Source organism: Peromyscus leucopus, chromosome 14 (assembly GCF_004664715.2).
Source record: "Peromyscus leucopus breed LL Stock chromosome 14, UCI_PerLeu_2.1, whole genome shotgun sequence".
Lineage (NCBI taxonomy): Eukaryota > Metazoa > Chordata > Mammalia > Rodentia > Cricetidae > Peromyscus > Peromyscus leucopus.
Genome location: NC_051075.1, coordinates 42615035 through 42634177, shown reverse-complemented (window position 1 = coordinate 42634177; position 19143 = coordinate 42615035). Strand labels below are relative to the sequence as shown.

Genomic DNA, 19143 nt, shown 5'->3' with positions numbered 1-19143 from the left:
CCTCTGTTCTTTGGAAAAGTTACGTTCTTCAGCAGGCTGTGCTTTCTCTGGTAGATTTTTTTTTTTTTTAACTCAAACTGAAATAAAAAGATTTGCTTTTCTACAATAGGGGACATGGCTGTGTTACAATATACTCTTTAGAGAAGTTTTTTGTTATTTTCTTTTTTTTATTAAAAACTTCTTTATTCATTTTATATACCAACCTCAGACCCTCTCTCTTCCCTCCTCCTGCCCCCCCTCCCCATCCCCCAATCCCTTGTCCAAAAAGGTAAGGCTTCCCATAGGGAGTCAGCAGATCCTGGTACATTCAGTTGAGGCAGGTTCAAGACCCTCCCCCTGCATCAAGACTGTGCAAGGGGTCCCATCACAGGTAATAGGCTCCAAAAAGCCTGCTCGTACTCCAGGAATGAATCCTGATTTTACTGCCAGGAGCCCCTTAAGCAGATCAAGCTACACAACTGTCTCTCTGTAGAGGGCCTAGTCCTATCCCATGGAGGCTCTACAGGTGTTGGTCTAAAGTTTATGGTTTAACTATCAGGCTTAAGACATACATACTATTTTATTTTCAATCAATGTTTGCTGATCTACATTATGAACTTCTTAGAAAGTTAGGAAGAAAATATCACTATCTTTTGACATGTTGGCAAGAGATCATCTTTTTGGAGGATCATCTTTGTAGGAAGGAAATTGAACTGATTTGAAGAGAGTTGATTCATTAGCATTTAGAGACATTGGCTGTTACTCCAGGTATTTAATTTTTTTTATTTCTGCTTTTTGTTTCAAGTTTCAATGTGCTTAACCAGCATTTTATCTGATCATTTTATATGGTAATAGCATTATATAATATGCAAACTTTTGAATGTATAACTGTAAGATCTTTAATCTCCTATAATTACTGAAATGTCTTATTTTAAAAACATGCATTAATTCAATTTTTATTCTATAGAGCCACTATGATTTGAAAGGGAGGGTCACAGAAGCAAACAAAAAAGTAAACAAAAATGCTTTTTCTTTCAGAGTAGTTAGACTTTAGGACAGGAAGCTAAGTGGCATACAGGTGATGTGAATGTCTTAGAACACAGGTAATGAGTGGAGTGTATACAGAAACATTGATTATGGAAAGAAACATCCTCATATTTCTAAGTGGAAATGTTGGGGGTCCATATTTCACAGCTTGCATTTCAAGGAATGTTGACCCATGGACCAAAAAAAAAAAAAAAATGTGTGGCCATAAGGGACCTCCCCAATCCTCAGTGGTATAGCTAATGGTCAAGAGTACATCCTGCACATGCTCAACTATGTTCTTATCAGCATTATTCGTAATAGCAAGAACCTGGAAACAACCTAGATGCCCCTCAACTGAAGAATGGATAAAGAAAATATGTCATATATACACAATGGAGTACTACTCAGCAGTAAAAAAACAATGATATCATGAAAGTTGCAGGCAAATGGATGGATCTAGAAAATATCATCTTGAGTGAGGAAACCCAGACTCAGAAGGACAAACATAGTATGTACTCACTCATAAGTAGATACTAAATGGGAGGGAAGGGATGGCCAGAGTGCAACCCACAACTCCGGAGATGCTAGCTAACAGGAAAAGACCCTAGGAGGGACACATGGATGATCCTGTGAAGGAGAAGTGGATGAGATCTACATGAGTGAACTGGGTGGGTGGGGTCGTGGTGGCAGGGGGCGAGGAGTGGGGGATGAGAGCATAGGGAAATGGGAGGGTCAAGCTGGAACAGGGACAGAGTGGGAGGGCAGGGAGGAAGATACCATGATAGATGAGGACATCATGGGAATAGGAAGAGGCAGGGTGCTGGGGAGGCTCTCAGGAATCCATAAGGTTGACCCCACCTTGGTCTGCTGGCAGTGGTCCAGAGGGTGCCTGGACCAGTCTACTCTGTTGACCAGCCTAGCAAATAACCTAACTGTCATCATAGAGCCTTTGATGGAACCAGTGACAGATGGAGGCAGATACAGAGATCCATGGCCAGGCACCACGATGAGCTCCAGGAATCTAATTGATGAGAGAGAGGAGAGTTACGACAAGCGAGGGACATTGAGAACATGATGGGAGGACATGCAGAGATGACCAGCCACACTAGTGGAAGCCCATGAACTGTGGACTGTTAGCTGTGGAGCCTCCATAGGACTGGACTAGGCTCTCTGGATACGGAAGATGGTTGTTTGGCTCAAACTGTTTGGGGGGCACCAAGGCAGGGGGATCGGGATCTGTCCCTGGTCTATGGGCAGGATTCTGGAATCCAGTGCCTGTGGTGTGACACCATGCACAGCCTTGGTGCAGTGGGAAGGGGCTTGGACCTGCCTAGGCTCAGTGTGCTGGGCTCTGCTGACTCTCCATGGGAGACCTTGATTTGGGGAATGTGGGGTTGCTGGGTGGCTTGGGAAAGAGGACTGGGGGGAGGGAGAAGGGGGGTTTGTGGATAGTATGTGGAGTGAGTAGAAAATTTCTTAGTAAAGAAAAAAAAAAAAAGAGTACGTCCTGGCAGGGCACAAGCAAGTTGAAGGAGGTTTGGGTGATCCATGCATGTATTATGCGTTTTAAATATGAACTTTTTATTGGCTGGGTGATGCTGAGGACGAAACCTAGAGCTCAGCCTTACCTTTGGTTGTCTCAAGGCCTTTGACAAAGCAGAAGTATTTAACTGTTATTAAGTCTAATCTGTAGGCTGAAAAATATTTTCTAATCATTCATATGAATGTTTAATGAACTCAGATCTAGAAGGTTTTTGCCTATGATCTGCAGTTAAATCTATGGTCCATTTTGAGTCAGGTTTTGTAAAAAGCACAACTAAGTTTGCCATTTATTTCTTTGCCACCAAATGTCTGAATGTTTAGAACCATTTGTAGAAAGTCTACCCTTCCTTCACTGAATTATTTTTGTAACTTTTAAAGATAATTAGCTTGATATATTAGTCTGTCCATTTATTTATGTGTCTGCCTGCCAATTCTACATGATCTTGATTACTGAAGTTATATAATAAGATTTGAAATTAATAGATTAATTTCTTTCTATTTATTCTCATTTTTCTAAATTGTTTTGACTATACTCCCTTACTTTCCCATGTAAATTTTAATATAATCTTATTTGTATTTGTTCTAAAAATGTCACTGAGATTTAGATAGATATTATATTAAACCTATATATAAAATTGAGGAGATCTGACATTTTTACTATGTTGAGGCTTCCAATCCATGAACACAATATGTCTATTTAGTTTTAAAAATATTTTTAACTAAAATGGAATCATTTTTAAAATATAAGTGTTATACATACTTTCTTTTTTATAGCTAAATTCCTGTATTTTAAAAAAAGATTTATTTATTCATGTATTTTATGTAAATGAGTGCTCTATTTGCATGAATGCCTGCAGGACAGAAGAGAGCATCAGATCCCATTATGGATGGTTGTGATCCACCATGTGGTTGCTGGGAATTAAACTCGGGACCTCTGGAAGAGCAGTCAGTGCTCTTAACCACTTGAGCCATCTCTCCAGCCCAATTCCTGTCTTCTTTTCGAAAGATTGCAAATGATGTCATAGTCTTAATTTGAGTTTCATGTTTTTATTGCTAGTGTGTAGAAATAATTGATTTTTGTAAATTTGTCTTCTATTCCACGGCCTTGTTAATGAAATTAGTTTTAGACATATTTCTGTAGCATCCTTGGGATCCTCTTTGTGTGCAGTCATGTCACCTGCAAGAAGGATCTGTGTTACTTCTTTCTAATTCATGTACCTTCTGATTTTTTTCCTTACCTTATTGCATTGGATAGGACCAATAGAGATGAAAGAAGACACTGAGTGTAAGCCATCATCAGGGAACAGGGAGGAGTTCATTCTGACAAGAGCAAAGGGCCAGGCATCCATTTCTTACATTAAACTTCACGTGCTTGTAGAAAGGCCTGGTTAAGTGGTTTATGGTTGGTGAGAAGCACCCCGCATGCAGGAGTCCGTAATAAAAACCTACGTAAGAAAAAGCCAACAAGGTAAATTGACAGGCAGGAATGGTGCGGATCAAAATTCCTGTTTCATTGTTTTGCACTTTTCTACATTCTTAAAGGTGTCACCATGTCTTACATGTTTTAAATTTGTAGTCTCAGTTTCTTTAGAATCCAGAGAGTAAAGTCTTAAGGAAGTAACATGGCAGAAAGCTTTTTGTTGTGAGGGGGTGAGCTTTGAATGTATGCATGCATGCATGCATGTATGTGTGTATACCTGCATGTGTATGTATATGATAAGTTTTAAGCCTCCTGAATGCCTCTCTGCCCTCATAATAAACCAAATCAGACCGAATCAGGAGACCCCAGGTTTAATGGGTAAAAAGCTCCTGGGTGATTCCCGGCCCTGCAGAGAGGAGATGGGACATGAGGCCGGAAGAACCAGAGGTCTGTTTCTGGGATGCCACTTATATATTCTTTGTGGGAATAGTCTGCAGCCTCTCTTGGGGAGGAGCTGTGTTTGGCGGGATTTGAAGGGGAGAGTTTAGGGAAAGAGATAAGGAAGGGAGCCGAGGTGGATCTTCCACCAGACTCCTTCCAAACAGTATATATGATGCTTTATTATTTTAGATGACTGTTTTTAATCCTTTCACTTTTTATTTTCCCCTGTTGGTTAACAGACATATACTTTTTTTTTATTTATTTTTTTTTACAAATTATCCTTGTGCAACATTAGCAAACTGGGTCTTTATTACATAGATAAAGAATATTTAAGGATATCAAGGATCAGTAAAACGTATCCTAGTTAACTTGTAAAGATTGGCAAATGTTAGCAGCTATCATTTTCCTTTACTGTAAACAAGAACTAGTGCTGGAAAATTCAAATAATTATTAATGACAGTGTATTTCTTGAAGAGCTACGTAGGAAAGATATTTTTGCTAGCTGTTAAAACATGAAAGCAAATAATAGACAAGCTGGAAAAATGGGTTTGTTGTGGATGGTTGTGAATCTTTCTGTTAAATCATGTCATGAATACTTTCTTCATATGGAAACTTGCATCATTTCTGAGGGGATTTTGTTGTCATGACGACAAGTTTTGCAGCAGCATTTTCAGCTTCCACAGTTAGAGTTATGAAAAAAGAATTTGATACAATGAATGAGGTGAGCTTAGTTATTGTATTGGGCTAAGGTCTGTCTGTTTTATTACAGTCATACGTGTAAAAAAATAAAAATTCAGCACATCCTCTCTTTGCAAGATAATGATTTTACTTCCTAGGAAAACAAATCCGAAACACTTAAATTTTCACTCAGTTTAGATACTGTTAGGCTAAAAGACAATTGATGAAAAAGCCACAGTGACGTTAGAAGACTTTAAAATCGCATCCCTTTGTTTAGGAAAGAATTTTGATGTACACTTTTGAGCTAAATATGGTTGAAAGTATAGGATGGATATGAAAATATCATGAAAGGTGTGATGGTGATTTTCATTGGGCATATTCTTTTTATCTTACTTGACAACATCAGTAGTATAAAAAAAAAACAAAAACAAAAACAACCCCCCCCCAAAAAAAACCCAAAAAGCAGAACTGTCTTATTTCCCCTTGATAAAGAACTTCAAAGTAAATGAAAACACTTCTTTATGTTTTGATTTTTATTTCTGTTCATCTATAGTAGTTCTTTTGCTGCTATAGTGTTATAGATAATAATTTCAAAATAATCAGCACACAAATTTGTATTAGGAATAGAGATTTTGTTTCTAAGTAGAGTAATAATTATTTGCTATTTTTAGAGAATTCAGAATCCAAGCTTCTTAGAGATTTAAGAATCATTATTTGGACCCATAATATATGTTTACCATAGTATTTAGCTAGACCTCAATTTCAGTGTTTTCTTCTCCTTGAGAATGCTCTTTCTAATGCCAAGACTGAAGATACCATTCTATTTTACTAAGAATAATCATATTCTAAAATGATTCATTTGATGGGATTTGCTGGCCCCACTAATTAGAATGTATCATAATATGTGACAAACTGCAACTAGAATATGGGGAGACTGAACAACCCAGACATTAAGAACACTGATTTGGGGATAAGACGCCCTGGCTTGAGCCTACCTGCTTGTAGGATGTAACTGTTGGTATTTCCTCCATCTCTGTGACTATGCTGGAGGTTGTTGGGACTCCTGATACTTTCAGGTTTCTAAGGTGCTATTCCAAGTTTCAACCTTAATTTTCATCACAAAGGTGGCTCTGAGATCCCACCAACATTGTCTGCAGATTTGGAAGAAAACAAGAGAAAAACAAGCTTGGCAATGTGACTCAGAACTATAATCCCAGGAATGGGGAGGTGAAGGCTGGAGGATCCCTGTGAGTTTGAAACAAGCCTACTTACAAAAAGAATGCCTGAAAAGAAAATTGAACGAGAGGAAGGATGTTCCTGTTATTTTAACAAGACTTCATGATAGCAGTATCCGATTAGCCAAGAGTTAGCCATGAGTTAGCCATGAGTTAGCCATGCTGCACCAGGTAGAGGCAGGGATGATGGGGATACTCTGAGCTGTAACATGAATTGCTAAACATGCTTGTAGCATGAATCTTAACAGTTCTTATTAATAAGATTAAACCTGGGGCCAGTTATTGGGGTGAATACTGGAAAATCAGTGAGACAGAACGAGCCACAGCTAACCTCACCTGTCCGGTGTCTCAGCTGGTCCTATTTTCTCAGACTGGAAACTTCTGTGTCCTCATCCCAATGGCTCTCAGCTGAACTGCTGCTCGAAAGCCTGAAGCTTAATCAGCTAAAAGCTTAACCAGCCAAATGCTTAACCAGGCCAAATGCTAGTTTCTGGTCCTCATGCCTTATATACCTTTCTGCTTTCTACCACCACTCCCTGGGATTAAAGGCTTATTTTCTGGAATTAAAGGCGTGATGAGTCACCATGCCTGTCTGTATCCTTGAACAGATGGATTTCTGCCTCTGGAATGCTAGGATTAAAGGCATGTGCCACCACTGCCTATCCTCTATGTTTAATATTGTGGCTGCTCTATCTCTGACCCCAGATAAGTTTATTAGAATACACAATATTTGGGGGAATACAATACCACACATGCTTATCAATAAAAACCCAGAGCCAAATACTAGGGTGAAAGCTGAAAGATCAGAGAGATAGAACAAGCCAAGCACAAGTTCTTACCACTAGGAAATCCTCAGCTCAAAAGAGAACTACTTCCTGTATACTTACATCTGTAAACTTTTCTGTGCCCTGCCATCTTACTTCCTCGCTCTGCCCAGCTACATCACTTCCTCTTTCCTCCCAGCTCTATCATTTCCTGTCTCTCTGTACAGACCTCTCTGGTTAACTAGTGGAATTCAAGTCCTGTGCCACCACACCTGGCTCTGTTCCCAGTGTGGCCTTGAACTCACAGAGATCCAGATGGATCTGTGCCTCCCAAATGCTAGAATTAAAGGCGTGTGTTACCACTGCCTGACCTCTATGTTTGATATAGTGGCTGGCTTTTTCCTCTGATCCCCAGGCAAGCTTTATTTGTTAGAGCACAAATAAAACATCACCACACTGAGCTTTAGCAAGGTAGTGAATGAGGCTGGCCAAGTAATGTGCTACTGTTGCTCAGTAGGAGCAGTAGAATAGATTTTGAGGGTTCACTTACAGTTGCCAACACAGGTTCTTAAAGGATGTAGATAATGATGTCTTACACTTAATGTTCCAAAGTAGCATGTAAAAGAAGCAGATGCACCAATAGGGAACGACTTGATAAAAGTGATCCTATCCCTTAGTGTATACAGATAGATAGGTAACTTGCTGAATAAATACATTTATACAGGTGTGCTAAAGAAAAGAAACCTTTTGCTGCATTAGCTCCCAGTCTCAAGACAATTTTGGACATCATTCTCCCTTAAAGTTATCACCTAGCCTAAAAATATTTAAGAATCTATTACTAGTAAAGTACTAAGCCCATGTTTGCTAGCACTAAATAATGAATAAGATACTCCCACACATTTATTGCAAAGGATTCAAATATGTACCCATTGTTTAAAGTACAGCAGAAGTTTTAATTCAGTCATATGCGTCAGGGTTCTCTAGAGGAACGGAACTGATAGAATGTGTGTGTGTGTGTAATTTTTTTTTTTTTAAATAGCTTACAGATTGTGGTCCAGCTAGGCCAAAAATTGGCTGTCTACAAATAGAAGCTCCAAGATTCCAGTGGTTGTTTAATCCATGAGGCTGGATATCTCAGCTGGTCTTCAGTATACACCAGAATTCCAAAGAAGTAGGCCGGAATACCGGGGAAGGAATGGTCTGGCCAGCAAGAGCAAGCAGGCAAAGAGGGCAAACTTCTTTCTTCCATGTCCTTTATATAGGCTTCAAGTAGAAGGTGTGGCCAGGATTAATGGTGGATCTTCCCATCTCAAAAAATCCAGATTAAAAGTGGGTCTTCTGGTTTCAAATTATTTAATTTAAAAAAATTCCTGGATACGGTGTATCTAGTCACTTGGGTTTTAGTTAGTTCCAGTGAGAGTCAAGTTGACAACTAAGAACAGTCATGGATTGGGGGGAGGGAGGAAGGAGGACAGGGGAATCCCTTGCTAATATGTAAAATTAAATTAAATTATAAAATTAAAAAATACTAACTCCAAAAAAAGAACAGCCATCACATCAGTATATAAGTTGAATTAGATATAATGCTAAATTAAGGTAAAGAAATAGTATACAATGACCCTAATATGAGCATAAAGATGTGGAGGGAACAGAACTTGAATGAGAGGCTGTTTTGATTTAAAGGTCTTACCAATTTAAACAAGAGCACTGATAATAAATAAAAACCAGGAGGAGAAACAAGTTGGATATTTCAACGTCATATTCTATGATCTACAAGTGTAATTCTCTGAGAGTGCTGGAAATGATAATCCAGAACAAGTTAACAGGTGTTTAGAGAGCCAAACTCTGGGTTCAAATCTTAGCTATGTACTGAAGGTACCACCATAGACAGGTTGGTTAGTTTCACTGTTTCCATTTCATGGCATAGCACCTGCTCAGTAACTTTCTGTGAAGATAAAATGACTTAACAATTATTAGCTTGAATCATTTGTTAGTAATGGTTATAATAATCATTATTGCCTGATACTCATTCTCATAGTCACTATAGGGACCAGGAGAAAATGAAGAGCTGGTCAATGAGGGAAGTTGGAAGCACAGACAAGATCATAAAATGGCCTGGAATCTACTAGCCATTTCAAGACAATAGCTTGGTGTGTAGGATCGTACCTCCCCAGAAGAAAACAGAATATGGTAATGCTGGAAAGTGAAATGACCAAGAAATACATTCAGGGGAGAAATTGTCGCAGAGTTCAAGCTACAGAGGCTACCCTTCCAGGTAAGGAGACTGCAAGGATGGAAATGTGTTTATTCCATTTGCTTAAAATAATTAAAAATCTGTACTGAAGAAGGAAATGAATAATGTAAGTAGGTTAAACAGTGGAGGAGAGACATGTATGAGGTTGGTTTATTTGGTTTTATGTGTTATAAAATGGGAAACTACTGCTTAAGTGGAGAGAGGAGAGCCGAGGTGAGAGAAATGAAAAGGAGAGAGGAGCTTTATATGGGTAGATGGCAGTGGGGTTAGTCTGTTAAAAGAAAGAATAAAGAAAAAGAGAAAAGCATTCATATAGATGTATATTTTAAAATTCTGTTCTTTATGATAAAGGAATCAATGTTCCTTAGGAAAAAAATACAGGGAACTATGAACTATTCATTCAAAACAGCTCATAATCCTGCCAAAGAGAATGGTTAAAATTTTAATATATATCTTAGTAGCTCGATTTCAAGCTTTGGATTCTCCCTCTTTTTGTTATATTGTGCCTGTTACTTTTGAAAGAGTTCTTTCTGTGAAAACACTCTTCCATGTCCATGTAGTCCTGACAGTAACAGCCTATTTAATTAGTATTTTAGACATTATATTTATTCACATGGTCTTACAGTAATATTAGTGCTTCAGTGACCATCTTTTTTTGTTTCTTTTCTTTTCTTTTTTTTTTTTTTTGGTGGTGGTGGTGGGGGTTGAGACAGGGTTTCGCTGTGTAGTTTTGGTGCCTGTCCTGGATCTTGCTCTGCAGACCAGGCTGGCCTTGAACTTACCGAGATCCTCCTGGTTCTGCCTCCCGAGTGCTGGGATTAAAGGTGTACACCACTACTGCCTGGCCCCAGTGACCGTCTTTATACATAAAACTTACAACTTAGATATAGTTCCTTATAAGGTATTCTTAAGACTAAAACAACATAGTCAAAGAGTACAAGGCCATTGGTCTCACTCTGTCTAACTAGTTGTTTTCCTGAAGGTTGGTACAAGTTTTTCTTCCTGATGTCTCTTCCCATGACCACATGACCACAGGAGGATCAGTTTTGAAGTGAAGAGGAGATAAGAGAAGGTCAGTTTGAGCCAGAATGCACTGTTAGAGAAAAGCCAAATGACCTAGAGAGTGACCAGCAGCCCCATGGAGACAGTAAAATCTCTGGAACTTGTTCTGGGGCTCTTCTGTAGTGAGATCCTTCTTCACGGTGCCAGGAAAACATCTGGGAAAAGACCTGTGAACAGAGTTCTTGTTTCCAAGGCAATGATCTATCCATTGTGTTGATGAAAGTACCAAGACAGCTTATATTCAGAAGCTTATGTAACTTTTGTGTGTTTTTGTATGGATGGTAGCTGTTAAATCTTTCTTTTTAATGAAAAGGTAGAAGACAATTGGCAGTGTCCTGTTTCTACAGTTAAGTTTCATTAATCAAAAAATTTTTGTATTCAGCCTTTGTGTGATCAAAAATGGGATAAAAGTAAAGAATTTCTTACTTTCTTGAATGCATGAGTTAGTTAGTGTCTGGACATTTCCAAACATACTTCTAAAGCATCAGATAAATATGCATATATAATAATTCCTGGAGAATTTTGTACATGTGTGGATCATATCCACCTTCCTTCTCCTTACTCTTCCTAGATCTACCCCTTTACTTTCCCACCCATCTTTGTGTTCTTTTTTATCCCCACCAAGGACAATTTATGCTGCCCAAATGTTCTTGGATGTGTGGCCTTCCACTGAAGCATGATAGCCTTATTCTTAGAGCGGCCACATTCTTAGAGAAGACTGACCCTTTCTCCTCCAGCCACTAAGAATTGTCAATAGCTCTTTGACTAGGAGTAGAAATTTGTGCCTAGTTCAGCTCTCTATAATGGGATTTGATCTGGCTTGGGTTTGCGCAGGTGTTGTGTGCAAAAATGATTTTCATCTGATTAATTTACTGCTGAAGTGTGTGTGTGTGTGTGTGTGTGTGTGTGTGTGTGTGTGTGTTGTATACATATTCATGTATAGTGAGGGTGCATATACACATATATATGGATGGCAGAGACTGATGTTGGGTGTCTTCTTTAATTGCTCTACACTTCATATTTTGAGCAGCATCTCTCACAGATCCTGAGATGGCTCCGTGGGTAAAGTACATGCTATGTAAGTATGAAGAACTTTTGTTTGGATCCCTGTCTCTGCTTGTCCAATGCTGGGATTATAGCTGTACTCTGTATTCTTGGCTATTTACATGGTTGCTAAAGATCATTACATTTTTATCTGATTAACTTACTCCCAAAGTTCGTTTGTGTGTGTGTGTGTGTGTGTGTGTGTGTGTGTGTGTGTGTACATGCATAAGGGGTGGCTAGCAGCTAGTCTAGCCAAATCAGAGAACTCCACATTCACAGAGACTCTGTCTCAAAAAAAAAAAAAAATAAGGTGGAGAATGATTGAGGAAGATACCAAATATTGACTTCTGGCCTCCTCATGCTCATGACCACCCACATGTGCACACACAGACACAAAGACCAATGATCAAAAGAGTCTTTTGTGAAAGGTTGCATCTGCTGAGCAACTAGGCCGCTCGGAAGTCTGGAGACATTGGGTTTATTACACAGTCATTTACCTTCACAATTTACATTTACAGGTTTATACAGTGTTAAAGGAAGGGCATTCTCCACTTTCTGTGGTACCTCCTAAACAGATCTGAATCCAGATGGGACTCTTAAATGAGCAAGTGAGTCTTTGTTCTTCCCTCCACCACAGCCTCTCTTTTCTTCTATATTTACCCCAAAGTTAAGTGTTGAAACTTTGTTATCATTAAGTCAGTGTCTCCAGCATCTTTCTTTGATACCTTTGACCTAATTAAAACCTACCCCTTGCTGTGTGGTAGCTTGCTATGTAGCCTATCTCTTTTTCATCCCATTGACCCCGACTCCAACATACCTTATAACTACTGACCATCCTAGAAGCTAATGCTCAACACCACAGTTGTGTAGGTAAGTCTTCTTTGTGGGTGTTTCCTTTAAACCAGTAAATCCACAGGCCCAGAAAAAAATACCAGTTTTAATAACAGTGGTTAATAAAAGCCTATGCTCCAGGCCCTTTCATGTTCTCTAGTCACTACATAAGTTCTCTGCTGCCTGCCAATGTATGACAGCATTCTGTCAACACACCTAAACTTGTTTAAATCTGAAATCCACATTTTCTACATTTCTTCTGCTTCATGCATTTGGTATCAATTCCTCACGGTGTCTCATCCAACCGATGCACTTAAACATGATTTTCTCTTGCTCACAACTATTTTAACTTCGGTCTACTCTGGATAGGGACCTAAAGAGCAAATCAGGAAAAAAAAAAAAAAAAAAAAACCCTACAAAAATAAATATCACAACACTCAGTTTCTGTGTATAAATCCATGCCATCATAGAGAGGTGGCCTTTGTCTTAACAGAGAAGCCCCCTCTAGTCCTTCTAAAGACCAAGCCAAAGTTTTCCTTATTTTGAACAGGCTGTAGGTCCCCATTACTAAGTATTTGTTGCTTTTACTCAAAGCCATGGATGAGTTATATTTCTACTTAAATTGAAAGAGCTATGTTCACCAGACCAAATCTGTGCTGTTCACCATCTCTCTATGCATAGACACCTAAGTATCTTCTGACCCCTTCCTAGCTGTTGTATTTTGTGATTTTCTGGTTACTTCTTCACTATTGACCTGTGTTGCCTCTAAAGCGCTTTATTCATGCTTTCTGAAAAGAGGATTCTTTTCCTTCTCCCCTGAGTTTTTTACTTGAAACTCTTCTATACCAGATCAGCAGATGCTCAGTGTTTAGAAACTTCCTCCTCGTTGGCACCTGTCTAATTCCTCATCAGAACTTTAAGGAGGCAAACTTCTTCCCTTTTTCTGAGCTCTCTTTCCCCCTTTCTTTAAGTACCTTAGAATAGTGACTGCCTGGTATCTAGGACAGGTCCTGGTCCTTTGCAAAGGAGATTTAAGAGATGCTTTCAAATGGTGAATCTCCAAGGGGAAATGAGAGCTAAGAATATTGGAGGCTGATGTGAAACAGCAGACATTCTTGATAGCAACTGCTCATTTTAAGAAAGCTGGCAAAAGATAATTTGGGTCAGATTCAAAGAAACAACAGAAAAGACAAAGTAAAAGGCTTATTTTGTCCTTTGAGATATTAATTGAACATTAGCATAAGGATCATATACTTTTTAATGGGACACATCTATCAAATTAGCTTACTGTCGAATAATGGGAAGGAAAGAAAATATACTGAGAAACGCCCTTCTAAGCTTCTTGGAGTATGGTTTTCCCTTTGTCATCAGTCATGTGATGGTTGGTGGTGACAAGGTTCTCCAAATTTGGTTTTAAGGCAGACTAACAGATGCAGCTCTTTTTACAGTAATCAAGAGCAAACACTACCCTAAAATATAAACTGTGCTGCTGTCTCATTGGGAGAAAGTATCTTACCTCACTGTGTTTTTAATATCTGTGGGTATGGACTCCATGGCATGGAAACGACCAGTGTTCTACCCTTGCTGACATACTAATTCTCCTATTGCTCTGTTAAAAATGAGGGATGAGAATGACATGTGCTAAAATGTAGGTCAATAAGTAAGATTTGAGTCACCTCCTTTATTTGGGAAGACACACACACACACACACACACACACACACACACACACACACACAAATTCATAAGCCCTCTGTCATGTCTCTGCTTCCTTTGCTAAAGCTTTGAGCCCAAAAGAAAAAAATGCAAAAAAAAAAAAAAAAAAAAAGAGCAGAATCAAGTAAACTCCATCCCATTCAACTATGGCCATGGCTTCTCTTATAGGATCATGATCTTGTACACCAATGTACATTTACTATATAACATTACATTCTTTCCTATTAATCTCATAGCCATTCATGTCTATGAGGAAACAACAGTTATATTTATAACTTTCCTATTGTTAAATGAGGCGGCAGTAAAATCAGCTTTTGATTAATATTTGCTACACAGGTAAATCTTCATTTATTTATTTGGCAGATGTGTCTTCCATTTTTTAAACTTCCTTTTTAAAATTATTCTTTGTAAATTCTTTCATATCATGTACCTCAATCCCATTTGTTTCCCCATCACTTCGTATCTGCCCTCTGCCCTTGCAATCTCTACAACCCCATTCAGAGCTTACATGTTTAGGAAACGGGGAAATACTTTTCAGTATTTTTTCTCATAGTTATTTATTACACATTATGCTACAAGAAAAAATAAAAACAGATTAAACTATAGCTGGGAATGATGGGGAGGTGAACATCCAGGTTGGCATAAGTCCTTTGGGTCCTTTAGGTAAGCATTTGGGCAGCAAACGCTTCTCTTCCCCGAGTTTCCAGAGTACCTTGAAACCACACTGGCTATCTTCACAAAGCAACAGCTCTAATTGCCCTTGGTGGCAGTGTTGGCTGGGGATTCTATGAGCAACATATTTCTGGCATCATCTCTACCCCAACATGTAGTGATAAAGATTACTATTCAAAACATACATGCCTCTTCTTGCCTATGTGGTGATGAAAGTGATGATCATTTGGGACAAGGCAACCCTTAAAATCAATAACTTACTCATGTCCTATTCAGACTGATCGAATCTATGTCTTTGAGGGCTGTTTCTAAGCTGGTTTAACAATTTCTCTGGAGTGAGGGCTTGAAATTCTCTCCAAACCACAATTTCACAGTCTGGCTTGTTTTTGTCAGTAGTGTCCCTAGTATGCTTAACCTCTAGAGAGCAGTCAATTTTCTCCTTACATCCTTTCCTTTCTTCAAATGACAAAAATAATGTTAATACTATAAGCAGAAAATGTTATTTTCAGTTTTATAGTATACAGCTAACAATTAAAGCAAAAAAAAAAAAAAGAATTATTCAAATTCAGCAAGGTGGTTCATAGTGTTAGGAAATTTTGCCTATCTGTGACCAAATATCAGAAACAGACAAATTAGGGGGTGGGGGACCCAAACTAATGTGTTGGGGCTTTTTGTACTTGTTTTTTTCGAGACAGGGCTTCTCTGTGCAGCTTTGTGCCTTTCCTCAGTCTCGCTCTGTAGACCAGGCTGGCCTCGAACTCACAGGGATCCACCTGCCTCTGCCTCCTGAGTGCTGGGATTAAAGGCATGCACCACCACCACCTGGCTATTTTGCACTCTTTTGGCTCTTTGGGGACTCACCATCCAGCTCCCAAATAAATACGCATATGGAGACTTACTATTTACTTATGAAATCCCGGCCTTAGCTTGGCATGTTTCTAGCCAGCTTTTCTTAAATTATCCCATCTGTCTTTTGCCTCTGGGCTTTTATCGTTCTCTATTCTATATACCTTTCTTTACTTTTTGCTCCATGACTTGCTGTGTAGCTGGGTCTTGGAGTCTTCCTCTCCTTCTCCTATTCTTGCTCCCTGATCTCCTCTTTCCAGATTTCTCTTTCTATTCTCTCTGCACGCCAGCCCTGCCTATCCTTTCTCCTGCTTTGCTATTAGCTGTTCAGCTCCTTATTAGACCAATCAGTGTTTTAGACAGGTGAAGTAACACAGCTTCACAGAATTAAACAAAAGCAACATAAGAGAATGCAACACATCTTTACATCATTAAACAAATGTTTCAGAGCATAAACAAATGTAACACATCTTTAATAATTCTACAACATTTCTCACTTTTTTCTAAATAAAATGAAAGGTTTTAACTTTTACAGTAAAACTGTAAACAACGAAAAGAGTTATCAAGTAAGAATTATATATATATTTTTTTTCTACTTCTTTTTTTTAGATTCTTTTTAAAGCATCTGACAAACTTTTCTCTCCCAAAGGATAATCCCAGTAAAGACTGTATGCACAGGGAAAAAAGGTGCTTGCAGGACTTGAACTCAAGAAATGTGTGATGTGGTCTGTATAAGTATACACACAAATAAAAGAAGTTTTCATACACAATTCTAAACCAGCAAGTTTACAACATTTTAGAAACCAAGTTTCATAAAAATTTTACTTGCCCAAAAAAAAAAAAAGTTGTACAAAATATTATTCTTCTAGTCAAAATTTCCCATAAGGTTTGTGTAGCTTCTTGCCTTAAACATTACAGTCTGACATTCAAAGGAAATTTTTCAAAGAATCACCTAGCTGTGAAACCTACAAGAGATGTAGATTTTTTAAAGTGCCTTTAAAATGTGAAAGCAAGTAATATAATTGTTGAATCTATTTGAAAATTTAAAAGTTTCTTTAACACAGTCCATATGGCAAGCACAACATCACAGCTGGTACAAAACTGCTTGTTTTTAGTTGGAAACACAAAAACAATGCATGACAGTATTCTTTGAAAAGTAAATCGAAATGCTACTACTGTATCCTAAGGCCAATCAGACAGTATTCAGAGAATTAACAAAGCCAGCAGAATATTACAGTATTCAAACATTTACTTTGACTTTTTAAATGCCATTGATAAAGGTGAGAGAACTATTGCCAAGTGAAGCAAGACGTCTTTCCAACTCCAAGAGCCGAATCTGCTATGTGTCCTAAAATGAAGCTTGAGCTGTAGGTGAAGCCCATTCCCTCTCTAGTTTCTCTGCTGCAATCTGGCAGCTTTGAACTTGGAAACCCTCTTGGCAGATTCTTCCAGTGCTTCTGACAGAACTTCTTTTCGCTCTGGAATAGTGGGTAGGGCATGATGAGCAATGGCTAAGTACGGTGCTAAGGAAGGTGATGAAAATTCTTTTTCTATTACAGTTCCAGAAAAAGCCTCAGTCACTCCTGAGGGCAAAAGCTTCTTGGGGTGATTTTCTTGGAGTTCTTCCAGAGTGCTCCCACTGGCATCAGTGCACGAGGCCTCCTCCCAGCTGGTGCTCCTCAGAAGGCCCCGCCGGTCGTCCACATCAGCAGCACTGCTCTCGCTCGTGTCGCTGCAGACACTATTCTCTCTGCTTCGAGACTTCAGGATTGACTTCCGAGGGACATACTCTCCATTCACAACGTCCACAAAAACCCTGTAAATATCAGCAGGGCTCCTGATTGCAGGCAGCTCATGGGTAGCATGGCTGCCAGCACTGCTCTTTCGTTTCCGTTTGGCTTCCTCTTTCTTTTCACTGAATTTCAAAGTAGTATTCTTCCCAGTGTTTATTCGAACCCTTTTAGGTTCAACAGTATGAGAGAAATATATTGTTGGTACAGAATTATCTGCTGAAATAGTGTGGTCACTTTCATTATCATCATCATCACCACCACCATCAGCATCTTCATCTTCATCATCATCATCATCATCATCATCATCTTCTTCTTCTTCTTCTTCTTCTTCATTGCTATGGTAAGAATTTGAACCATTCACCGAACAATTCAAATGACTACTGGCTTGACCATTAGGGAGTCCTGCATTTTGAGCTTGCATACAACATCTGCCAGGAGCAAAGGAGTCTGTCACTGGAGGTACCACATTCACATCTGTGCCATGATCTTCCTTTTCATCCTCAGAAGACACTGTGTCTTCTACATTTGCAATCACAGTATCAGGCTTACTATCAAGTTCACCCAGCAATTCTTCTTGTCTCTCCAGCTCTTCAAGTCGAGCCCATAGTTCCTCATCAGCAAGCAAATCCTTGGGTTTTATATCATTTTCAAAATCTGCTTCAAAAATATTTGAAGTTTTCGGTTTGGAATGAGGTTTATGAGCAATTCGTTGTTTTCCTTTAAATTCAAAGTCACTTTTAATTTCTTCTCTTATATCAACAATATCACCTGCAGCATCACTCATCTTCTGCAAGTCTTCTGTGAATTCAACTCTGGATTCAAAATTTTTCAATACTTTTTTAAAATCATCTATTGTTTTTCTTACATGTTCTTTCCGGTGCTCAACTAAACCCACAGCCTGCTTTGCCGAGCACTTTGCAAACCAGTTGTCCCCAAGTAAAACAGTGACTTCATTAGTGTGGACAAGTTTTCCTGGCATGAAGGCAAGTGGCCCAAATGGTACCATGACGTCGTAAGACAACTTGTCAGGCAAGGTCCTCAGTCTCTCTTGAAGAGCACTATAGTCACTGTCTACTTTCTCCCACTAAAGGGGCAGTTACGATGATTTTGCAATAACCCTGCAGACAATAATCAAGACAGCTCCTGTTGTTCTCTCAGTAAAATCTTCGTAAACACAGCATGGATAGACTGTAATTTGATATCAATGCTGGATTTTCTCTTGGCAGTTAGTGACCACAAAAAAATCCCATTCGGAGTTGCAAAGCATGAGAGAGAGGGGGGGGGGAGGGGAGAGAGGGGAGAGAGGGGAGAGAGGGGAGAGAGGGGAGAGAGGGGAGAGAGGGGAGAGAGGGGAGAGAGGGGAGAGGGGAGGGGCGAATTATATTTATAATATGCAATTCATTTGTATTTAGTAAATTTAGAGAAAAAACTCCATCATCTATCCCATCTTGGTGACTCTAAAGTCTTATACCTAGTTTACTTTCTATCATAACTAAGGAAAACTGAAACTCTAATTAGTCTTTAACTCCACCAAGGACCCCTGAAGGATATAATATTATCTGAGTAAACAGGAAGTGCATTGCAAGCAACTTCCAAAACTCTAGAAATGGCAGAGGCATCTGACTGCCTGGAAAGTCACCCAAAGTTCTTCTGAAACATTGGGGCATCCATCTTCAGCCTACAGACTTAGATTATCTGGCAGACTTTTTGGTGAATCAGGAAATTTGAAGGACTGTCCCACCTCGTATTGGCAAATTTCATCAGTCGCTTCCCTGTATGTCATGCAGAATTTCTGACAGACTCTTCCATAAGCAGGGGCCCCAAAAGACATCACACCTTGC

General features: G+C 39.1%; 1 protein-coding gene across 1 annotated transcript; it reads right to left on the bottom strand.

The window, feature by feature from the left end:
• Window positions 1–16740: 16740 nt before the first annotated feature.
• LOC114683703 (unconventional prefoldin RPB5 interactor-like) lies at window positions 16741–18503 on the bottom strand. Its single transcript, XM_037210618.1, has one exon. It carries the CDS (start codon window positions 18306–18308, stop codon window positions 16899–16901), a length of 1410 nt encoding a protein of 469 aa, XP_037066513.1. The 5' UTR covers window positions 18309–18503; the 3' UTR covers window positions 16741–16898.
• Window positions 18504–19143: the final 640 nt, after the last annotated feature.